We start from the raw sequence: 24,276 nt of genomic DNA on the forward strand, positions 1-24,276 counted from the left end.
TGCTCAAATGTAGTCTCTCCCTAAGCTGAACTCAGCATATAAATGCATTACCTTCCCCCTAACATGGGACAAGACTCCTGGGGATGAGACTCCCTGGCACAGAGGGATTACTACCAAGCACCAACTAGCAATGCAACTGGAAAAAGACCTTGACAAAAGGGGGGAAAGGTAAAGAAAAATGAGTTTATATGGCTAAGAGACTTCAAAGTGAGTCAGGAGGTCATTCTACAGGTTATGCTTATGCATGTCTCAGCAGGATATCATTGACTGCCCAAGTAAATATTGCCTCAAATAGTGGGGCTCCTGAGGGCTCTGGAGACATCCAGATACAGGTAGGGCAGACAATAGGCCTTATTCTGGAATTTATGCTCCCCAGTGTGACAGAGTTGGACTCAGCTGTGCTTTCCCTACACATGGCTCTCCTGCCCCTTCTATCTGAATCTATAGTTAGTACTAGAGTTGACAGGAATATGTACAAAAACTTAAATCTTTGGGCTATCCATGTGCTACCTGGGCCCTGAATCTTAACAGCGTTGCAAGACCTACTTTCCAGTTCATTGGACTTACCCAGGACAACTAACAAGGAAATAATGATGGACAATGACTATCCTAAGGAATAGAGAGTCTGCAACTTCAGGCAAGATAGTACCAACCACCCCCCCCATCAGATCTAAGCCATCTCTCAACTAGAGGTGGAGTAGGCATCACCATCCCTGGATCCTTAGGATTGGGGAATGAACAAAAGACTAGAGTAGACTTACAAGTATTCTACTATAGACTTATTGTGATTGTAGCGATGGAAGAACTTATATCGTTGATGTTGAGGCAGTGGCCACTGGAGGTTCTGAGGAGAGGGAGAGGGGAAAAACAAGTGTAATATGGGGGCTTTTCTGGGACTTGGGAATTGTCCTGAATGACACTGCAATTACAGATGCAGGCCATTATGTATCTTGCCGTTACCTGCAAAATTATACGGGAGTGAGTATAAACTACAATGTAAACTATAATCCATGCTTAGTGGTAATGCTCCAACATGTGTTCATCAATTGTAACAAATGTACCACACTAATGAAGGATGTTGTAAATGTGGGAAAATGTGGGAGAAGTAGAGAACAGGACATATGGAAATCCCTTGTATTTTTTATATAACATTTATATAATCTAAGTATCTTTTTTAAAAATAAAAAAGTATATTTAAAAAAACACTACAATACAAAATAAAACTAAACAAACAAAGGGTATCAATAAATGCATTATGGGAGTTCCAGGGGAGAACAGAGAAGGAGTAAAGACAATGCTCAAAGAAATAATGATGGAAAACTCCCCAAACTTAGCAAAAGACATAAAACATGAAAAGCAGCAGCAAGCAGAATAAACTTGACGACAAATAAGCCAAGACACATGATGGTCAAACTGTCAAATGCAAAGGACAAGGAGAGAGTTCTGAAAGCTGCAAGAGAAAAGCAACAAGGTTATGGACAAGAAAGTCCCAGTTAGATTAAGTGCAGATTTCTCATCAGAAACCATGGAGGAAAGGAGGCAGTGGGTTGAAATACTGTAAGTGCTGAAAGAAAAAACTGCCAAACAAAAATTTTTAAAATTTTACTTTTAAATTTTTTAAAAAAATTAATAATTTAGAGGTAAAGGGCATTGAACCCAGGAATTCATACATGCAAAGTAGGCACTGAACTTCTTTCTCTCTATGACCAAGAAGAATTTTATATCTAGTTGAAATTTCTTGCAAAACTGAGGGAGAGATGAAGACATTCCTAGATAAACAAAAGCTGAGGGAGTGTTCCACCTCTAAAATTGCCCTACAAGATATGTCAAAGGGAGTTTTTCATACTGAAAGGACACTAGACAGTAGATCAAAGAAGCATGCAGAAATAAAGACTTCTGTCAAAGGTAACCATTTGGGTAATTATAAATGCCAGCACTGTTATATTGAATGTTTTTGGTATGTAACTTACTTCTTACTTCCAACAAATGCTAAAATGCAAATGCATAAAATGTAATGATTTTGGACATATAATTTATAAATATATAATTTATAACAAGTACAAAAAAAGGTGGGGGGAACAGAGGTATACATGTAAGCTATGGAAGTTAAGTTGGAATAAAAAATGGACTTGGTATCTTTAGTACAGGGTTTCTTAACAAGGGGTCCATGATCTTGAATTGAAATTTAAAAAAAAATTATTCTTGTGGGGATGTGTTGGTGTGGGAATGATGTATTTTGTAGCATTTTGATATAGTTATGAATTCTAAAAATAGATATTGGATTATGTTTGTAAACTGGTCTGAACCTGGACCTGATTAAGTTATGAATAGGGCATTGATTAGGCCACGTCAGTACGGTGGGGACTCAAAGGCATGGCAAAGGACAGAGTGGGAGCTTTTTTAATGTTGGATTTTGCTGTTGAAGTAGTAAGCTGGAGTCCTGGGAAGTAAGCACACAGAGGAAAGAGAAGCAAGCCCCGGGAAGAGAGGAACCCTGAGCTCAGAAAGAAACAAGTCCCAGGAAGAGAGGAACCCCGAGCCTGGAGAAGCAAGACCTGGGAAGAGAGGAACGGAGGAAGCCTGAAGCCTGGCAGACGTCAGCAGCCATTTTGCTCCAACATGTGGAAATAGACTTTGGTGAGGGAAGTAACCTATGCTTTATGGCCTAGTATCCATAAGCTCCTACCCCAGATAAATACCCTTTATAAAAGCCAGCAGATTTCTGGTATTTTGCATCAGCACCCCTTTGGTTGACTAATACATATTAAATAATACACAGTATAGTGTGGACTTAGTAAAGGTTCCATGTTTTTTACCTGACTGGCAAAGGGGTCCATGGAACAAAAAAGATTAAGAACCCCTGCTTTAGAATGTTAAATTTTAACTCCGTGGTAATCACAAAGAAAATATATGAAAAATATCCCCAGGGAGAGACAAGGGACTCAATATGTACAAGACAAAAATCAAATAAAGAAAGTATTGTCAGAAGAATTAAGTATCAAAAAAAAAAAAGGTTATAAGACTTGCAAAAACTAAATAGCAAAATGGCAGAAGAAAGTCCTGAGTTATCAACCCCCACATTAATGGCCAACCGATTTTTGACAAGGGTGCAAGTCCAATCGATTTGGGAAATAATCATCTCTTCAAGAAATGGTGGGAAAATTGGATTTCCATTTGCAAAAGAATACAGGTAGACCCTATCTTTCACACAAACTACACAGGAGAAGATATTTAGAAACCACATATCCAATAAAGGTTTAATGTCCAGAATATATCAAGCAGAATATATAAAGAAATTCTAAAACTCAAAAGCAAAAAAACGACCCAATTAAAAAAGAGGCAAAAGACTTGAGCAGTTAGTTCTCTAAAGATATACAAACGGCCAAAAAAGCACATGAAAAGGTGCTCAACACTATTAGCCATTGAAATGCAAATCAATGAGATACTATTTCATACCTACTACGACTATTAAAAAAATGGAAAATTACCAGTGTTAGAGAAATAGGAACACTTGTTCATTTTTCTTGGGAATGTAAAAGGGTGCATCTGCTGTGGAAGAGTATGGCAGTTTCTCAGAAAGTTACCATATGACCCAGCAATCCCCCTTCTAGGCATAAACCCAAAAGAATTAAAAGCAGGGACTCAGATATGTATACACTGATGTTCGCTATGGCATTATACACAATTATCAAAAGATAGAAGCAATCCAAATGTCCATCAACGATGAATTGATAAAGCGTGGTATATACATACAATGGAATATTATTCACCTGTAAAAAGAAATGAAGTTTTGAAACATGACAATATGAATGAACCAAAGATATAATGCTGAGTGAGAAAGTCAGATATGAAAGGACAAATATTTTATGATATCACTGAAATGAAATAATTAGAATAAACAAAGTCATAGACTCAAAGTAAAATATAGATTATGAGGTGCTGGAGTGGGGGAATGGAATGAGAATTAAGCTCAAATTGTGCCATTTTATTTGGGGTGATGGAAAAGATTTGGTAGTGGATGGTGGAGTTGGTAGCACCTGATAGAGAACATAATGGACAGCACTGTATAATACATATTTGAATGTGGTTAAAAAGGGAAAGTTTAGGTTGTGTATATGCTATTAGAATAAAAGCTAATAAAAGAAATATATATATGTTCTCCATAGGATTGTATAATACAGTGAACCTTAGAGTATACCATGGTACAATTAATAGTACAATTATAAAAATGTCATCTCATCAATTGCAGCAAATGTACCAAACTAATGTAAGGTGTTAATAATAGGGTAGTATATGGGAACACTGTATTTTATTCATGATTTTCCTTAAGCCTGCAATTTCTCTAATTAAAAAAAGGAAAAAAAAATGGGCACATTATAGGGGATAGCTGTTTAAGATATACCATGATTAAGACAAATGTACTTATGTCCATTCAGCCAAGTGAATGCTGGCATTTCAGAAAGAATATGGAAACACAATTTGACCACACAATAAATTTCTTTAATCACAATCAATGTTTAAAGATGTGAAATAACAGTAAAAAACCAGCTAAAAATAAGTCTGAGATAGTATATTGCACTATAAGTGGGAAAAAAATGTATTCTATAATCATCTCCCCCTTTCTTTAAAAATCATGCTACAATCAGTAAAATACACAAAAGCATGATTTAGAGGCAGCAACAAGCTCAACTATTTTTAAGAAATTTGACATTTAAAGACTGTAGAAATGAGTAATTTGCTCACTGATTTCAAAAAAGGAAAACCTTAGGAAATACTGAATATGTATTTGCTGGAGGCAGTAAACTAACAGGAAAGGGAGTCATTCTATTAAGTAGTTGAAGCCTTAGTAAAATTTATTAAAGACTAAGCTTAATAAAAATACATGAAAAAGACCCAAATATGTCTTTTTCTTGGTCAGAGGGGCACTATCACAAGTCCCACAACCAGGAAAAATAAAATTCATTTAAGTTGTCTGATAGGCATAGAATAGAAACAAGAGTCCCAAAGCTTTCTGGCTAATGTGATGGGAAAGTAATGTGGGTAGAGGTATAGGCATACTTTAGATTGTATTTAGAGTGTCTGCCAAGTGTTTCATGAGGTCCCAGCAGGTGATGGAGAGGTTAGACCATGTCAGATGGCAGAGGAGACTCCCAAAGGGATTCTGGTTGGAGTTTCTCTATGTAATGCTTGGCAACCATGCTCCTGGGCCCTGAAAGAGAATCAACCAAGGCTGAAAGGAATGCCTACAAAGTGACTCCTCCAGGAGCATAGGGCCAGAAGACAGAGCCTACATGGTGGAGGAAGGGAAAGCTTCCTCCTTTCGTGGATTCTTGGGACTTGTAGTATGTAAAAAGGAGAACTCCCCCAAGATACTTGTTCCAAATATGGAAGACAGAACACCATAAATTGTCAAATATTAACAGCAATTATGCTGAAGCTTTACCCTTTATAAAACATCTTCACATTCCTTACCTAGAATCACCCCAATAGCCAAAGCAGGGGATATTACCCTATTTTGTAGACAAGAGAGTAAGGAAACATGAAGTTTGGAGTCATTCACCCTAGTTTAATCCCAGTTCTCGGTCTTGTTTTCACTGAATTTCAAATAACTTATTTGTAAACTGGGGATAATGCTTATCTAAACAGTTTTTTTTTTTTTTTTGAGGATTACATGACAGCTCAGGGGCCAGCATCCAGTAGACAACCTTGAGGAAACATTAGAACTTTTTCACTCAGGATTAAGAATGATAAAATATGTGCTCGAGAAAGTCACATAAGTCAGAGGCAGAAATGAGTCTTTCCACTTGTAATACTCACATGAAATCCAGGGAACTGAATTAGGTGGTGGGATGGTTTTGCCTTAGGGGAGTTTGAAATTTTTCCTTAGAGGAGTCATATAGCAACTGTCTATGCTTTGTCTTTATCCATTACCTTTCCCTTTGCTGGCTCCATGGGGCCAGTGTGTAATCATTAACTTAAAACTTTTTGGATTGGTTGATAACATAGGCACCTACTCTAGACCTACAAAAGCAGCTCAATCCCCAAGCAAGTATTACTTCCACTGCAAATACTGACCCTGAAAATATGGCAAAATAAATAATTTTATACTTTGCCTCCTAAGTCAACTTTGATTCAGCAATAATTAGGAAAATCTATATATTAGACAAGCTTTTTTTGTGGTTAACGTGATGAAACTCTCCATTTGCCAGTGGTAACCTATATTACTAGGAAATAAAAGGCTTTCTCTGTAACATCTCTAAACTTTTCATTGTTAAACAGTACTGATCCTAGATTGTAGGGCTAGCAGACAAAAGACAACACATGGAATCCCTGGCAAATGTCACTGGCTATACAAATACTTCAATACCACATGGATCAGACTCAAAATCATGTAGAACATAAAGGCTGTTAAGGTTTTAGAAATAAAGATCTCTAAACAGTTTACCTAAGAAAATGGTAACAGTATATTTACATATACATAAATGAAAACACACACAAAATACTTAAGACTGAAGAACAAAGATGATGGATCAGGTACACCTCAGTATAAACATCAGGTCTTCCACTTACTGGTTTGATTATGGCAGCTCATCTAAGGTCTCTGAGTCTCAATTTATTTCTTGTAAATGATCTTAGTGCCTATTTCGAAAGGATGTTCTAAGGACTAACTTAGATCATATATGTCAAATATTTTTAGAATAGTGCCTAGCGTATAATAGGTGTTCAATGAATATTATTACAGGTTATGATGATGAAGGAAGAAGAGGAGGATGGTTTACTATAGCGAGCTTTAGTGTGCAATGACCACGTTACTCATACTTGTGTCCCGTAAGATCCTTACTGGGAACACTGCTTAGAGAGGTACAATTAAAAGTAAGCTGTACTATACTTTGAATGTGATGGGCTGCATCATTCCATTAATAAATAAATAGAAAAAAGTACTGCCCCCTTAAGTATATAACTGAACTTTCATATAAACAAAGCTTTGTTTCACTCAGTCATATTCTAAAGGACTTGACTCTTTTTATACTTAATCCCAATATCGTGGGATTTATTTCTCTCTCTAATGAGTACAGAGGCATGCTGTTATTTTTCCTAAATTGTCCATCACTACATAAAGGCTAACAACCTGACATAGTTTATATCCTAGATATTAAACAATCAAGCAAAGATTTATTTATTATCTCCTATGAGGTAGAACCTGATACAGACAGGAATCCATATAAGATGTAGTCTCTATCCTTAGCAGGAGTAAATTTCTTATATGAATTACTCTATATTAAAAAAAACTTAAGACTGCTCCCCAGCTGAAAATGTTCAGGTCTTCAGTAGTTTGACCTTGTTATCAAACTGAGACCCACCTAAGAGAGAAATACATATGAGTTGGGCAGGGACACTGTTAATACTTACAATGGGAATATAATGCCACAATTAATTCCAGGCTGAGTTTCAGGACAACAAAGAATTAAGGTTCCATGGCAAATTTCTTTATGAGGTAATTTTCTGGTATTGTTAAATAGTCTTACATGCTGCTATCTTGACATTTTAATTTGATGTCACAGTTTAAGGAAAAAAGTATGTTATTTCTCATGGAAAGCACTTGAATATACAGATTGGCAGATACAAAAATGGGAAGGAAATTATTTTTAGAATAGACTAAGCACACATCATTCTCATGAAGAGAATTTGAATTCAAGAAAGGAGATTACATTAGAGTTTTAAAAGGACATGAATTAGTCTAAAATGCTGAATAAGCAGTAAAGGAAAAACTAGACAGTGAAAAACACAGCATTATAACATCTTTGGATACTGTTAATCTTTAAGCTTTTGTGTAAATCTCTGCAAGGATGACTGTCACTTAAATAGACTCTCCTAACTAGAACATTCATTACAAAGAATGAATGAGTGAACGTTCCAAATGTGCTTTGGAAGAATAGTAACTTGGACTTCTCAGGGTGTCTCAGAGAAATGCTTGAATTTGTGATAACAGAATATTTTCAATACTCTGTTTGTGGATGGAGAATGAAGACAATTCACATGAAAGAACTATTTTTGTATATTCTCACACATAGTCAAGAGGTTGGAACCGAAATACTGCAACAGAGATGGAACAAATGAGGATATGATTCAAAGTTCTTATAAAGGATTCAGAATACCTCTAGATGTTTGAAAGGAGCAATTTAAGAGAGAAAAATGAAGGTCAGATTCTACACAGGTGTAGTAATTTACTTCTCCATCAACAGAAAAAAGATAGAATGGGACATTATCTGAAATATACTATAGTTAAAATCAGGCAAATAGCTTTTAAAAAAAAATATATAAACTCAACTGAAGATTTAAAAATAGTATTGAAAAATATAACTTAGAAAACAAAATCTCCTAGGACAGTAACTGACACCTATTTGATGTATATTTTTAAGATATTTTTTCATACATAGCATAACATATGTACAGTTATTACTGCTATTTTATTAAAAATGAATAATACAATTTATTTTTTCACTAAATTTATCTTAGATATTTTAAAATGTCAGTATAGAACTTTATATTGTTCCTTATAATAGCTACAGGGTATTTTACTATACAGCTGTAACAATTTATTTAAACTATTTCCTACCGATGGGTTGTTCCCAATGTTTTACTACTTCAAACAATGCATTGAAGACTACTGTAATATATAGACTTGTGTGTAGATTACTGTAAATTCCTAGAATGAGAATTATTTAATCAAAAGGCATGTGAATTTTAGATGGTAACAGATATTGCCAATTGTTGCCAAAATACAGCAAGTATAAATTATAACAGATATTGTTAAACTATTATCAGGAAAACAATATAGCATGCATAATTTTTTGAAGTAAAAAAATGGGTAAACATAATTTCTCAGAATGTGGTTCACATTCATGTAAAAAAATGAAAGCTAAGAAACAAATGGCAAATCAATCCAACAATAAACAGGAAAAGAGGAAATAACAGAAAAGCATGGTAAATAGAAAATATACAATAAAGTAGCAGGAATAAGTAAAAATATAAGAGAAATGGCACAAATATGAAATAAATTATTTCTATTAAAAGACAAAATCTCAGGCTGCATTAAAAATAAATGCAGCTAGGAAGTGGATGTGGCCCAAGCGAGTGAGTTCCTGCCTACCACATGGGAAGTCCAGGCATAGCAAGCTGACACAACAAGATGACACAAAGAGAGACACAAGAAGAAAAACATAATGAGAGATAAAACAAAGCAAGGGACGGAGGTCACTCAAGTGATTAGGTGCCTCCCTCCCACACTGGAGGGGTTCAGTTCCCTTTGCCTCCTAAAGAAACAAGGAAGATGAACAGCAAATGCAAATAACGAGGGGGTGGGCAGAAATAAATAAATCTTGAAAAAAATAAATGCAGCATAAATGCTGAGTATAAAAGATATATCTATACAAAATGATAAAGGAATACTGAATGTAAAGGGAGAGAAGACAGTATTTCAAGCTAGTAATGACAGAAAAAGAAATCAGGTATGGCAATAATATTAAACAAAGTATAATTCAATATTTTTAATTGCATGATAATGGTATTATGGTCTTATTTTTGAAAAGTCCTTACCTCTTACAGACACATACTGAAGTACTTACTGATTAGATGATACGATGTATTGGCCTTTGAAGTGGGTAGTAAGAGGAGGTATGAGTGAAATAAGATTGGTCAGATGACCATATTATTGAAGCTGGGTGATAGTATGGCATACGAGACTTTATCATACTATTCTGTATACTTTTGGGAATGTTTGAAATTTTTCAAAAAAGTTTAAATAAAAAGAATTCAAGGTGGAAAACAATAAATGACACAAAGATACACTGATAAAATCCATGAAGGAAAATGGACGTTTTAAAATCTTTAAAGCAAAACTGATAAAAATGTAAATCCCTAATTATAATGAGAAACTTTCAAGACATTTGTCAGCACTAAAGGATCAAGTAGGAAAGAAACAGTAAAGATCCACTTATACAATTAGCAAGTTAAATATATACTTATTCACACACACAAACACTTTTGTATGCAACACAGAATATATACTCTTTACAAATACTTGGGTAACACCCCCAAAACTGGCCATGTATTAAGTTATTGTATATGCTACTCTATTGTTTAATGCCTTACAATCAGAAGATATTCACATGCTACTTGTGCAATCCAAGACAAATACACACATACATACATATATACATACATACATACATAAAAGAATGACATTGTTTTAGTTTCCTAAGTTGCTAAAACAAATACCATACTGTAGGTTGGTTTAACCACGGGAATTTATTGGTTCACAGTTTCAGAATAGATGGCTTGTTTCTTTCCAGGGTTCATATCTTCTAGCTGGACAGCAATCTATGGGATTTCTGAGCTTTTCCATCACAAGGCAATGGAAATGGCGGTGTCTTCTTTCTCTTCTAGCTTCTCCCCCACACTCCCTTAACCTTCCAATCCAAGCTTCTCTCTCTGTGTCCTCTACAAGCCCTCCAGTAACAGGATTAAGGCCCATCCTGATTCAGCTGGGCCACACATTAACAGAAATAATCTCATCAATAGGTCCTATTTACAATAGTTCAGACCCATAGGAATGAATTAAGATTGTTTTTCTGGGGTACATAACTCCAAGGCACCATACATATTTAAACTTTATTAGGTTGTGATAGACACTTTAAACATATATTTCTATTTCATTCTCATATAAAACAATGAGGTTGGTATTAAAGTGAGGCTAGAGAAGTTCACTAATTTACCAAAGGCTACCCAAATGGCAAATGGTAGTCAGTTCTGTTGGATACCAGATCCTGGTCAACTTTCCCTGTATCATACTGCCTCACAAAACTCTTGAACATAGATTTCTAGTAGAAAAGGATACAGAATAGCTTTAAAAGAACCAAATTTTTATGGGGTGTGTCCTCCAGATACCCCATTCCTCTCTCTTTTATTTTTTAAAGATTTATTTATTTCTCTCCCCTCCTCCCCCCCCACCCCGGTTGTCTGTGTCTATTTACTGCGTCGTCTTCTTTGTCCGCTTCTGTTGTTGTCAGCGGCACAGGAATCTGTGTTTCTTTTTGTTGTGTCATCTTGTTGTGTCAGCTCTCCGTGTGCGTGGCACCATTCCTGGGCAGGCTGCACTTTCTTTCGCGCTGGGTGGCTCTCCTTACGGGGCGCACTTCTTGCGCACGGGGCTCCCCTAGGCAGGGGACACCCCTCCGTGGCACGGCACTCCTTTCGTGCATAAGCACTGCGCATGGGCCAGCTGCACACGGTCAAGGAGGCCCGGGATTTGAACGGCGGGCCTCCCATGTGGTAGACAGATGCCCTAACCACTGGGCCAAGTCTGCTTTCCCCATTCCTCTCTTAAGGTTTATCCAATTTTATTTATAGGAATTTTTATAAGTATTAGTGTTTTACATGATGCAGTTTAAATCCCTATAGATTTATTTTAACAGAGACTAGAGTAACTTCACTATGTCTAATTTGGTAGTTAAAATATAAGGATTTTTTCAGATCACTGGTATTAATATTTATTTTGTCATACCAGGAGATGTTGCCTCCATGGCTTAGGGGAGAGATGTATATTCCTAAATACTCACCTGGAACCTGGGGCAGCACTTCACCTGGAGGCCAAATTTATTAGAGAACAACCTGAACAATTCTTTTTAGGCAAATGCAAAGTACTCTACTCACCCAATCCGTATTTTCAGCATGCCACTAAATAACTCAGGATTATTAGAGATGATCCAGCCAATATGGATGACCAGTTCTTGCTGGATGACTGCTTCCCTCTCATCATGGGTATTACACTTATAATAGATGATGTTCTTAATCACACTTGGAGACAAAGGATTAGAGATAACTTCTTCTTCATGCCCAAAGGCACCCAAAGTTACCTACAAGTGACAGAACTTTATTATAAAAATCTCCTAGCTACTAAAAGATTAAACATAAATAAATTAAATTAAAGGCTCAGGATGACTGGCAGGCTGAAATTACACAAGCTATGGAATTAGGTAGAATAATTGTTCCTACTATTTATTAAAGTGACTTCCATAGCATGACTCCCACTGGAGTTCATGATGGCTCAAAGTCTGGTCTAAAATGTAAGGGCAGGTGAGGGCCTCAATTATGGAAGTGGAGGTTAGTCGATACAAGCAGAGAAGGAATATAAATAATTATTAAAGTAAAATTATTCTGAATGACTTTAGTACTAGAAACTCCCCAGAGGAACCAGAATATATTAGTTTAACTTTACTGTAAAATCTATACAATTTGGTATGTGAGAGATATAGTTTTCTATTTTATAGTTTAACGTGGAACTCTTTACTCTTTTAACAATATTGTGACCTTTTCAAAGGCAGCTGCTAGGGCATATACTTCCTGCCATAGTGCTAGGCACCTAGTGAGTACTCAAATACTTGCCGGTATATCTTTCACTTGTGGGTGAGGATAAATGAGGCTGCCCACAGGCTTGATAAAGGAGAAAGCACAGAGAGAAATGTTAAAGAAAACTCAAAGCTGAAAGTGTTTCCTGAAGCTGGCAAGAGGAATATCTGGTTTTACTCTCTACTTTACCCTTGGTATTTGCTTCTGTTCCTCCTTATCACTTCTTTCCATCTCTCTCTTCTATGTAGGGTGTAGTGTCACAAGAGGTAGGGAAAGAATAGCATATCAAGGGACACTTGTGTTTTCAGAGATGAAGGGAGAGGGCAGAACATGGGGTGTTTTGCCCCCAAATTTTGTGATTTGCAGAGCAAAAACTGAGAATGACTGGTTTATTATATCATAAGCAGTATCAACCAGTTAGTCCAAGTGCAATTACTTTTATTAAAATGTCAGTGTGTAAGGAAGAAAATGGAAGGGCACATCATTGCCTCTGGAAGCAATGATATCTAAACTATTTCATTCTTTTGCTTTGTAGAAATATCATCTCATTTCTCTGGGTGGCAAAACATAACTAAGCTAATGTAAACTTTTAATGTTCCATTCTTTTTTCTTTTTTATAAAGGGGTAACATGCAGTCACCAAATAGACTTAATGCATGTGGTCATGAAGGTGAGCTGTCAGCCTCTCAGGCTCACCCAACTCTGTAAGTGACTGTTTTCCAAGAAGATGTGCTGGTTTGATGGGCATTGGTCCAGCTACAGCTTCAGGAGAGGCTCCAAGGTTTCTAGGATGTGGTGGGTAGACTCTCAAGATCACAGGCTGCAAGTCATGTCTAGATATTGTACAGAATGGACATGATCAACCCTAACTCTCTCCATCCTTGGCTATCAGATGTCAGAGACCTTGAAGACCTTCAAAATCTTTGTAATACTCCTATATGGTAGAATTAACTATATTTTCAGATATATTATAGGGGTCTGAAATTCAAGAAAAAAAAATAGCTTCTTAAAGCTACCTTCTTTCAGAGGTAGCTTGGTTCAGGGCAAAAATATATAATTATATGGTTATAGTTGAGGATTCCAGTGAGGAATGGCATTGGGTAAGTGACTGTAACTTGGTCTATTTAGCTGACTAATGGGGATGAAAATTTTACCTCTTAACGATTTGGGAAAAACAAAGAAAACTGCATGTATGAAAAGTGATTTGATTTTTTTCTCAGAAGAAGTTTGTTATTAGTACAGTTATTTTTTCATTTTTATTAAATATTATAGCAAAAACAGCTTATTATTCTAACATTCCAAAAGCTGGATTGAGGAAGAAATAATTTCAATTTTAATGAATTAATATCTTTGAAATATGAGCAATAGGGTGATTGCATTAAAGAGGGTTAAAGTACTTCATAATATTTAAGCTAATTTTATTCCTAGGTTAACTGTCAGGAACACATAATAAAGAACAAGTATTTCCAACAAAGAAAGGAAAACAAACAGGTTTTCTTTCTAACCAAATGGTAATTCAGCCAGGTAATTAGAGCACATAGAAAAAAAGCACAAAAATAGGCAGCCACACCCCACTCTGCATATCCATGTGCATGAGCTGGATTCAGTTCACATTCACTGAGTGCCTACTCCATGTCCGGCTCCATCGTGGGCCCACTGGAAGCTGTGTTGGACAAGATTCAAGCCCTGACCTCCAGCCACACATGCAAGCGAAGTAGGATCCAGGGCAGAAAGAGAGAAATGTCACAGGCCTTTTATGAAAACCCAGAGGAGAAGGACACTGCTAACTGGAGATGGTTCTGTAAGGAGGTGACAGTGCTGGCCCTGGCAGGTTGGGAAGAAAGCATACCAGAGAAAGAGGTAGTTAAGAAGGCAAAGGATCTGGGATCTGAATAACAGCCTTGGTGTACAGAACCTGACTCTGCCTAAAGACCAATGTATTTCTAAAGGGGTAGGTGGGAGGAAGTCCCCACGGAGAGAAGGCAACATGTGCCTTCACTATTCACCTGCATTTGCTCTGCCTATCCTAAACCTGTCTGGAGTACTTCAAGGAATATTATTCTATTGTCTACATCAGCACCTGCCTTAAGTTAACAAAGGAGATGAAAACTACAGCTTTAAGGTGAAGTAGGAAAGGGTATGGCCTATTTAATACCTGCATCTTTAAGATTAAATCTTTTTGGGGGAAAGAAGACTTTTGTAGAAACTCCTGAGTCATGGTAACATCAAAGCTTGCCAGATTTAAAAGCAAGGGTCCTACCCAAAACCTTTGTGACTATGACAGAGTAAGAGTCCGAAGAGCAATACTTACCTGTTTGCCCTGCACTAACACATTAGTAATGGATGGGGCCAGGCTGTCCACTACTTTATTTAAAAGACTTGCCGCATGGCGCACAACCGACCTGGGGGCAAAGAAGAGAGCAGGCCAGATGTTCACAATCTAAAAGACACTGAATGGGACCCATGGCTGGGAAGTCTTAAGAACATATAAGACTGAGTCCTCACATAATTATTTGGAGGAAACACCGAGCTCAAGTCCCTGGAAGAAACAGGTAAAATTTCCCAGACTGTAGACCAGCCAGAATAAACGAAGGATCTCTCTTTCGCCCTCAGCTGTACCACAAAGCATTATTCATGGCATCATTAATTTTAAATGAAAGAAACAGAAACCTAATTTTTCCTTTGAATGGGAGTTTGGGGAAGAAGTTAAGTGGACATTCTAATTTTGCCTTAGTGCATTAAGTCTGTCACTGATACTTGTCACCTATTCTTACAATTGCATTAAATCATATTTCTTTTGATGCCTACATAAGCAAATCCCTGGAACTGGAGACTTGCTTGGCACTGAATTTTAGGAAGTGCTACAATGAAATATCAGCAGTTTTTGTTTTTTCTTGATGAAGCCAGAATGTTAGAGAGAGAGTTGGAATGTTGGGCGAAGGAATTCACACTGCTATTTTTACATTTCTAAAAAAGTATCTGGAAAGTAGGAAGAATATACATATTTTAAAGCGCAGCACATGCAATGCATAAGACATTTTATATATTTTTTACTCAAAAGTAAAAATTTGTGTGGAATTTTCAGAAGGAGAAAATAAAATAAAGCTGTAGGCTTAAAACTGGCTGCAATTTTCTTGAATTTAGGATATCCACAAAAGGATTTCTAATCTTTAATCTCATTAAAGAATGGCCTAATAAATAAGTAAAAAACCTGGTAAAGTTAGTGAAACAAACATTTCCTATCAGCTATCTCCCACACACTGTATGATCAAAAGACACATTTAAACCTCAGAATGCAAATCACCCCACAAATTTCAAGCAGCTTGAGTTCCAAATGCAGTGCAGGTTACCTGTTTCCCATGAACCAGTAAGGTAGTAATGTGTGGGGCTATAGAGGAAGAAAATTTCTGGGTGAATGCAGCCCCGGAGCGCACTGCCAGCCTGGGTACATCAGTGGGAAGCCATGGAAGGGAAAATACTGTAAATAAAACTTCCAGGAGTTTGTGCTCTTAAATATAAGTCAGTATTCTAAATGTTTCCCAGTTAATGATTTATGTAAAATGCATGCATAATACATTAAGAACAAGTTTCCTTGGCCAAAAATAAGATGTAGACCACATCTGAAATTTGACTTCAAAACAAGTTTATTGGTTTGCATGTCTCACTGTGTGGATAATATTTATGGTGAAAATTTCAGGGACTTAGCCATATGATTATTATATTATTTCTTCAGTACAGGAATGGTATATTTATTATAAAACAGAGGTTGAAATAACAAGAGATTGTTTTGTCTAATCCCCTTATTTTAGAGATTAGAAATCTGAGGCACACTGAGGTTAAAGGAGTTTTCTTATGACATTATTTAAAATGTTTTTCAAAATTAGATAATACATCTTATAAAGAAAATATACACTTAATTTAAAAATTTGCTAGATTCTGCTAATAAATTTGTTAGAATTGCTTCAACATGTCATGCATTTATGCATATTTAACCCATTGTGACCTTCATTTTATCTCAAATTACCCAATATGTTTTAAATCCCTGGGAAGAGACTATTTGTAGAAACAAACTATTTTTCTTGGAGCAGCTACAATCATTGGGACGCATTTAAATCGAGTGGTGAGAGAACTGCCTTCTAAGTATATTTTTCTTATGATTAATGAACCTTTGGTATCTTTGCATGGCATTCTATGATGACAGAACAAATTTCCTGAATATAAATTAGAACCAAAAGTATATTGCTGAAACAGAGGAAGTACAGGGTAGGAGGCATTCATTAAGCACATCATTCCAGTGAATGGTCTCCAGGTTCTATCCCCATGGGGTTTTTTATTACCACTCCCCCCCACCCACCCACCCATCTTGGAAGAGGTATGCTACAGTGGAATGTAGGCAGATCTTTAGAAAGTAGGCAGAGTCACAGTGCTATAAACTCAAAGTTCAAAAATAAAAATTAGGCTGAATAACCATCTTCAAGATTGGTCCACTGTCTTAAGGCTACCAAATATAACAACACAAAAATAAAACATACTGAGAAGGACACAAATACGAACCAAAGCTTTTTGCTGCCAGCTCTTCTATAGACTCTCTCAATGTGATCAGAAACGGTACCTAGACATTGGATAAGAGTCTTTGTTGAAGGAGGCTTTTGTTTAAATGCATAACATTTATTTCCTTTTGTAAAAAATCACTCTTGTAGTATTTTCAATTTGTTCTAGTAGAGTTGACATAGCCATCCATTAATGTTCTGAGCTACTTCACAAATTTAAATATGCAATCCAGATATATAAACTATGAATGTCTTGAGAACTTGCTAATGTTTATTCTGAGTATATGATTTTGGCAAGTATTTATTTCTTGAAATTCAACTGTTTTCTTAATATGCAATCTAAGTTTTAAACAACAAAAACAAGTTATTTAAGTGCAGAAAATTAAAAGAGAATATAGTAAATAATTAGCAAATTTAACAAATACTGAAGACTCCAAATACATATAACCATTCTTTTTTTCAACAAAACTTTATTGAGACTATCTTATGTATATAAGGCTATGATCATTATGACATATACTAAAGCCCAAAAGACAACGATGAGCTTCATTTTTTGATGGAAATTTATATGTAGTCTGGTCTCAGAACTGGTTTTGCCAGTAAATCAACCATGTGACAGGACAGGACACCAAAAAGGAAATAAGGGTAAAGAACAAGAACTTTAATGTTCTACCCTGGACTTATTTTTATAGGCGTATATAATAAATTATATAAAATTATATTGATTCTCTAGCTGCTCATGATCTTTAAGATATCATATAGTTTTAATAGAAAAAATTTAAAGGTTTTCAAATATCTAAGTAAAATATGAACATTATTCCCAAGTTAATAAAAATTGTTTTTAAAAATAATTCCCTCAGCATTATCATTACAAACTATTTTACATAAACTGTTTTGCTTAAAAAAATAACCATTCCAATTCTAAGCTCTTAATGAAATGTTCGATTTCTAAAAATCCTATGTTTTAACCTAAAGTTCGAATTTAAATGAATGCCCCCAATATAACAGGGATTCTGCTTATAGTTTCAAGAGATGAAACTAATGTTTGAAATTTGCTTCAAGTTCTCTGCCTTTAACTAGCTAAGAAATTTAAAGACTATTCACCTGTATAATATTCAAGATGATTATCTCAAGTATACCTCACCTGAATAAACACATTTTAGTTTATTGCCAGAACTATGAATCTTATTAATTAAATTATGGTTTAGGGCAATGATTCAATTTCTAATTCTAACCAAATCAACATGACCCTCTGGTCAGAGAGCTTTCAGATGAGCCAATAAATTCAGTAGGTACACATTAAGTAGTTGAAATGTATTCTATGTTATTTTGTTCATAAAATTGCAAGAAGTAGACCACACTGTAGAACTCAGGGATTCCTTAGAGTAGTGACTCAACACTCAAGATATTCATTATACATCTGATATATACTGAAGAACAGAAAAGTCTTGTTATTTAAAATGTTCCCCTAGTCATACCTTCCTTTGTGATGAAGTTGGGGCCTTCTCTTTTGTGCAATATACCCAGCAGGATGGCTTGGCTAGCCAGACAACTGCAGTCCTGAAAATATAAAATCACTGAGTAACTGGAAAGAATGGGTACAAGAGTTACCACAGATGGTAAGTAAACATGAAACCACATGATGCAGAAAGGAAATATTCTGCAATGGAATGAAGGAAAGATAAAATGTCACTGATATATTACCAAGCATAAGAAGACATTATACAACCATTTATCTTACGTATCTTGGAGCTGGCTTCTTGGGGTAGCAGGATTTAATAATCAAATTTCCCAGGAAACAAGATAAGCAATAAATAGAAAATGTGTTGTCGGCAATCATTAATCCTGATTCTCTATGAAAGACTTGGCCAAATCATTTAACCACTCTTGACTTTATTTATTAATAAATGGGAAAGACTATGCTGCTATCAACCTATTAAGAAGGGATAGATAGTACAAGGGGATATGTGTAGAGTGCTTACTGTTTATCAAGGTTCTGTGCTAAACACTTTGTTATATTCATGCTTACATGGATCTATAGAATAGTAATTAAGTATTGATGATGTCTAGAAGAATATACATTTAGCTTACATGCTCAAATTTATATGGCCCAACAAGATGTCACAGTGCTTATGTTCTACCATTAGTTTCATTTCCTTGGATAATTGCTTGGCTCAGACCCTTCCCTCTGCCCCCCATTTTAGAACGTAAATAATCTTAGGAAAGGAAAAATATTAAGTTGCTGACATATTCATATGGACGTGGTCATTGGATTGTTTCCTTAGTGAAAGGAGAGACATAAACCAAGCATTAGACATAAACCTGGGCAGCAGAAAAGACTAGAGCTGAAAAAAGGAGGGAAAGGGCATTGAAAGGGAAATTTGAATATTCCAGAGAAAACTATCACTGACTTAATATCTTTAATGGCCTATATAATACTTTCATATCCAAGACAACCCCAGTCATCCTACTTCTTAAGCATCTTTAAGACATCCATGCTAATGCTAGACCATGAGAACAAGCTCTCATTACTGTATCGGCATAGACAGGCAATCCACCTCCAAGTTAATTGTTATCTTCTCTGAGAAGAAAAAAAGACATATGGCAAGAACCTAGGAATTTCTGCTCTGTCAACCTCACTTAGGGTCATGTGGGTATTGAATCTTCCTCACATTCAATTTCTGAAGAATTTCATGGGTGGGTTTGTTTTTCCATTCAGTAATGGTGATATCTGGTTGCTGTTCCAGTTCAGGAGCATTGGGGGTGCTGCTTTGTCTTTTGACTTTTGAATGTTTGGGAAGTTCTAGCTCCTCAAAACTCTTAAATTCTGGAAGTCTGGAAATTAAAAGAAAAAAATTTCAGATTTGAAACATTTCCAATGCTGTTTCCAGAAATACAAAATTAGATAATCCAAAGAGACTTACTTTTCTGTATCACTGATACGTAGGAAGTCAAGTTGTTCTACTACAGCTCCAGATATCAGTGTCTGAAATGTGATTGAGAGCAGATTCACAACTCTTAAACCCATTATCATCTATGCACACACTTTTTTGTAAGTACATAATACTTAAAATATACAACGTTAAGTATTTTTTAAATGAGCATTCTGCCATCAGAGAGGTGTTCACAGTCAGCAATCCTCCTAAAATAGAACATACATTTCAAGCTACCAGTTCATGTATCATAAGAAACAGGAAGGTAAATACGAGATGAATTGTACTTCGTTCTTAGAATTATGAGCATTTATTCCAGGCTGAAGATGGAATTAAATAATTTAGACTAGCAGCAATTATTTTAGTTAAAAACATTTTGAAAAAAATTTAAAAACAACGTGAAATACTTAAATTGTTTTGAGAAGAAGCAATGTGAAACTGCACTTCATATTTGACTACTGTAATATACTTTAGGGCTATTCAATAATGGGATACTGCCAGGTCTCCATATTTGTCCATATCATGAAAGTGGTGATTATCCAGGCCAGTGCTTGTGTGCATCCTGGCAATTCATATTTGATCATTTTATTTTCTATTAGTTTCCAATTATATGCTGAGCAGACTAAATGAGGCCAAATTCAAACATAGTTTTTGTTTGCCAGTGGTTCATGAGGAATAGTATAAATAACTGATAATCTATAATGATTTTTAGCATTACATGTCACTACTAATTATCTGTTGAACTGTCAGAGAATACTAAGGAAAACACTGCATAAAAAACAAGTGATGAATTATTATTTTATAAATAAGGCAATTCTTCAATCAAAACTGTCTTTTATATATTATTTTCTCCATTTGCTCACAGTTCAATTCCAGTATGAAGCAACATGACATAAAGGAACATTGCTTTCGTTGGCTGAGCATGCAGAGTTATGTTGCCTTCTCTGCTTGTAGAAACTCAGTGGACCATCAGCAAATATCCATTGCAGACAGCAGGATGATCAGATTGCCAGCAATCATAATAAAGCCTTCTTTCAGAGTTTAAGTGAGAAAGACCCAAACATGTGTAATGATCTGCACATTTTCATATGGCACAGCCACATTCAGATCACTTGTGGACAGCGAGTTCCCTAAGGAAAGAATCTGAGCCTAGTGCAGCGATGAGTGCCAAGTACAATAAATGTCTGCTGAGTGATATTTCCTAAGATGCAGACGTATAGTTATGCATCTTGTTCTTTAGACAATTCACCTGTTAGACAAATATTTATTGAACACCTACTATGTGCCAGTTACTGTGCTAGGTACTGAGGATATTACATGAATTACGCAAAATCCCTGCCTTCTGAACACTAACCTTCTAAGTTTGTGTTCGGTGGACAATAAACAAAATATATTATGTCAGATGTTGATAACTGCAAAGTAGAAATAATAAAGTAGAAGTTCTTAACAAACTGATAACTAGTAAAGAAACTGAATCAATAATAAAAAAACCTTCCAACAAAGAGAAGTCCAGGACCAGATAGCTTCACAGAGGAATTTTATCAAACATTCCAAGAAGACTTAACACTAATCCCACTCAAATTCTTTAAAAAAAAACTGAAGAGGAAGGAATACTACATAAAACATTCTACAAGACTAACATCACCTTGATACCAAAGCCAAATAAAAGATGCCACACACACAAAAAAATTACAGACCAATATCTCTTATTAATACACATGGCAAAAATCATTAACAAACTACTAGCAAACCAAATCCAAAACCACATTAAAAGAATTACACACCATGTTCAAGTGGGATTTATCCTAGGTGTGCAAGTGTGGTTCAATATGATAATACATAAAAAGAATTATACAACCAAATCAAGTCAGGTAAGTAAGACTGGTTCAATATCTGAAAATAAATTAATGTAATCCACATATAAATAGGCTATAGAAGAAAACTCATCAATTGATGCCACAAAATCATTTGACAATCATGTGACAAAATCCAACATCCATTCCTGGTAAAAACTCTTAGCAAAGTAGGAATAAAAGGGATTTCCTAAACTTGATAAAGAATATCCAAAAAAACCCTACAAGTAACAGTATATTTAAAGGTGAGATCATATGCTTTCACCCTAATATTGGGTATAAGGCAAGAATGTTCTCTCTCACCATTCCTATTCAACATTATATTGGCACTCCTGATTAGAAAAGAAAAAGAAATATGATGAGAAACAACACATACACAAAATATATACAGAATAGAAAGGAAAGAAGAAAACTAAGTTCATTCAACAAAAAAAATACAACAAAACCTCCTGGAACTAAAGAGAAGGTACTGCAATGTCTCAGGATACAACGTTAATGAACAAAACGCAATTGTTTTCCTGAAAATATAAATGGAGGGGATGGGGTGTACTGAGGTGGGGATAGAGGAGGAGGCAGTATTGTCATTCTTCATAGTGATCTTATCACTCTAATATAGACCAAAGTGACTAACACAGATTTTTAATACAGATTAAGAGACTTCCTAACATGTTAACAGAGACTGAAGGAAAGGGAAACTCAAGTACAATGATCTTGAGGCAGGCGTATGCTTGGCATGTTCTAGGGCACAGTAAGGAGGCCAGTGCAGTTTAAGTAGAGGGAATTGTGGAAGGGTGCTAGAAGAGGAGGTCAGAGGTAGGCCCAGACCATGGAGAGCTGCTTACATTTGTAGTATTTCAGCTTTTACTTTGTGTGATTGTGAAAGTCACTGAAGGTTTATGATATGTGACATAACCTAATCACCTTATAATCAGGTAGAACAGGAGGCGGCTAACTGTCTTTTATGGCCATAGAAGTTTAGGAGACTAATTAAAAAACCCAAGTGAGAGAAGACAGTAGCTTGGATCCTGATGAGTGCTGAAGGTGATGGAAAGTGGTTAGATTCTGGATATAATTTGAAGGTAGAGACAACAGGATTTGATAATAGATTGTAATGTGCAGTATAAGAGAAAGAAAAGAGTCATGAATTACTTAACTCTTAAAACTGATAGCTAATACTGAAAACATAAAATAATTTTAGTATTTCCCATTTTTTTAAAACCTAGTGATCCTTATATTCCAATTCAGCTCATAATGTTTAGTCTGAGTTAATAAGCAAATGCTAAATTCCATTAATAGTCTCTACAGTTTTGATAAAAAAATTCCATTGGCTGAAAAGGCTTCTAAATTAGTTTGATAAAAATACACTTTTGATTAACTGGTAGGCATTAATACCCTAGTTCTGATGGTAATTAACTTAATATTGCTATATATATATGTTAAATACAGTATAAGATTTAAAAAGGTATTCTACACTAAGACACACAATTAGTTTCCACTAGGTCCTTTTCAACTGAATGCCCTACTCCTTCCTATAACTCTCCATCCCCACTAGCTTTATTTCATGTTTGGCTCCCCCAATTAAATCCCATGAAATCATGATCCTGTATATCTTTTTTTTTTTTAAGACTTATTTTTTATTTATTTCTCTCCCCTTCCCCACTCCTCCCACCCCCCATCCCCCAACCCCACCGATTGTCAGCTCTCTGTGTTCATTTGCTGTGTGTTCTCCTGTGTCCGCTTATATTCTTGGCAGCAGCACCTGGAATCTGTCTCTTTTTGCTGCATCAGCTCTCCATGTGTGTGGTGCCACCCTGGGAAGGCTGCACTTTTTTCATGCTGGGTGGCTCTCCTTACAGGGCGCACTTCTTGTGCGTGGGGCTCCCGTATGTGGGGGACACCCCTGGGTGGCACGGCACTTCTTGCGCACATTAGCACTGCACGTGGGCCAGCTCATCACATGGGTCAGGAGGCCCTGGGTTTGAACCCTGGACCTCCCATGCGGTACGTGGATGCTCTATCCATTGAGCCAAATCCGCTTATCTGTATATCTTATTCACCACTATATCTCCATGGTCTGGAGAGGGAGCTCAATAAATATTTGTTAAATCAAGTAATCAATAGTTACATATTTCCTAAAGAGAGAAGAGTAGCGAGCAGCATACTCTGGGAATGCAGAGATTAGTAAAGCTGACCTGAAAGAGTTTACAATTCAAGAAAGAAACATATATAAGCAACTAACTACATATAAAATGAAATAAGTGCTATAGAGAGGTTCAAGCAAAATGCAAGAGAAGCACACTGGATGGAGAAATTAATTCCAGTCCAGGAGGCTTCATTAAAGATACAACATTAGAGCAAATTTGTAAAAATAAACTATGATACAAGGAAAAAAGGAAAATAATAACTCTAGAATACAGTAATAGCCTGATGGGGAAAACTCTAATTATATACAAAATACCCAGTGTACTTGGGGAGTGGAAAGTGTGGCAGGAATGAACTGCATGGAGAGGTATCTTCAGTGATGAAGGTGGGA

At 35.9% G+C, this 24,276-nt stretch overlaps 1 protein-coding gene across 16 annotated transcripts in view; it reads right to left on the reverse strand.

The window, feature by feature from the left end:
- Window positions 1–24,276, reverse strand: part of PHKB (phosphorylase kinase regulatory subunit beta) — a 258,670-nt gene that overhangs the window by 23,618 nt on the left and 210,776 nt on the right. For 9 of the 16 annotated variants that reach the window (XM_004457055.5, XM_071209177.1, XM_004457052.4 and 6 more), the window contains 6 exons: window positions 19,882–19,943; window positions 19,630–19,792; window positions 18,436–18,517; window positions 16,962–17,019; window positions 14,719–14,809; window positions 11,713–11,915 (listed from right to left, as the gene is read on the reverse strand). In XM_004457055.5, the coding sequence (XP_004457112.1) occupies window positions 11,713–11,915; window positions 14,719–14,809; window positions 16,962–17,019; window positions 18,436–18,517; window positions 19,630–19,792; window positions 19,882–19,943 (659 nt within the window). Of the gene's footprint in view, window positions 1–11,712; window positions 11,916–14,718; window positions 14,810–15,757; window positions 15,849–16,961; window positions 17,020–18,435; window positions 18,518–19,629; window positions 19,793–19,881; window positions 19,944–24,276 lie in introns of all 16 variants that reach the window. The other 7 variants (XM_058280056.2, XM_058280057.1, XM_071209180.1 and 4 more) reach the window with 1 other exon arrangement.

Source organism: Dasypus novemcinctus, chromosome 18, assembly GCF_030445035.2.
Source record: "Dasypus novemcinctus isolate mDasNov1 chromosome 18, mDasNov1.1.hap2, whole genome shotgun sequence".
NCBI classification, from domain to species: Eukaryota; Metazoa; Chordata; class Mammalia; order Cingulata; family Dasypodidae; genus Dasypus; species Dasypus novemcinctus.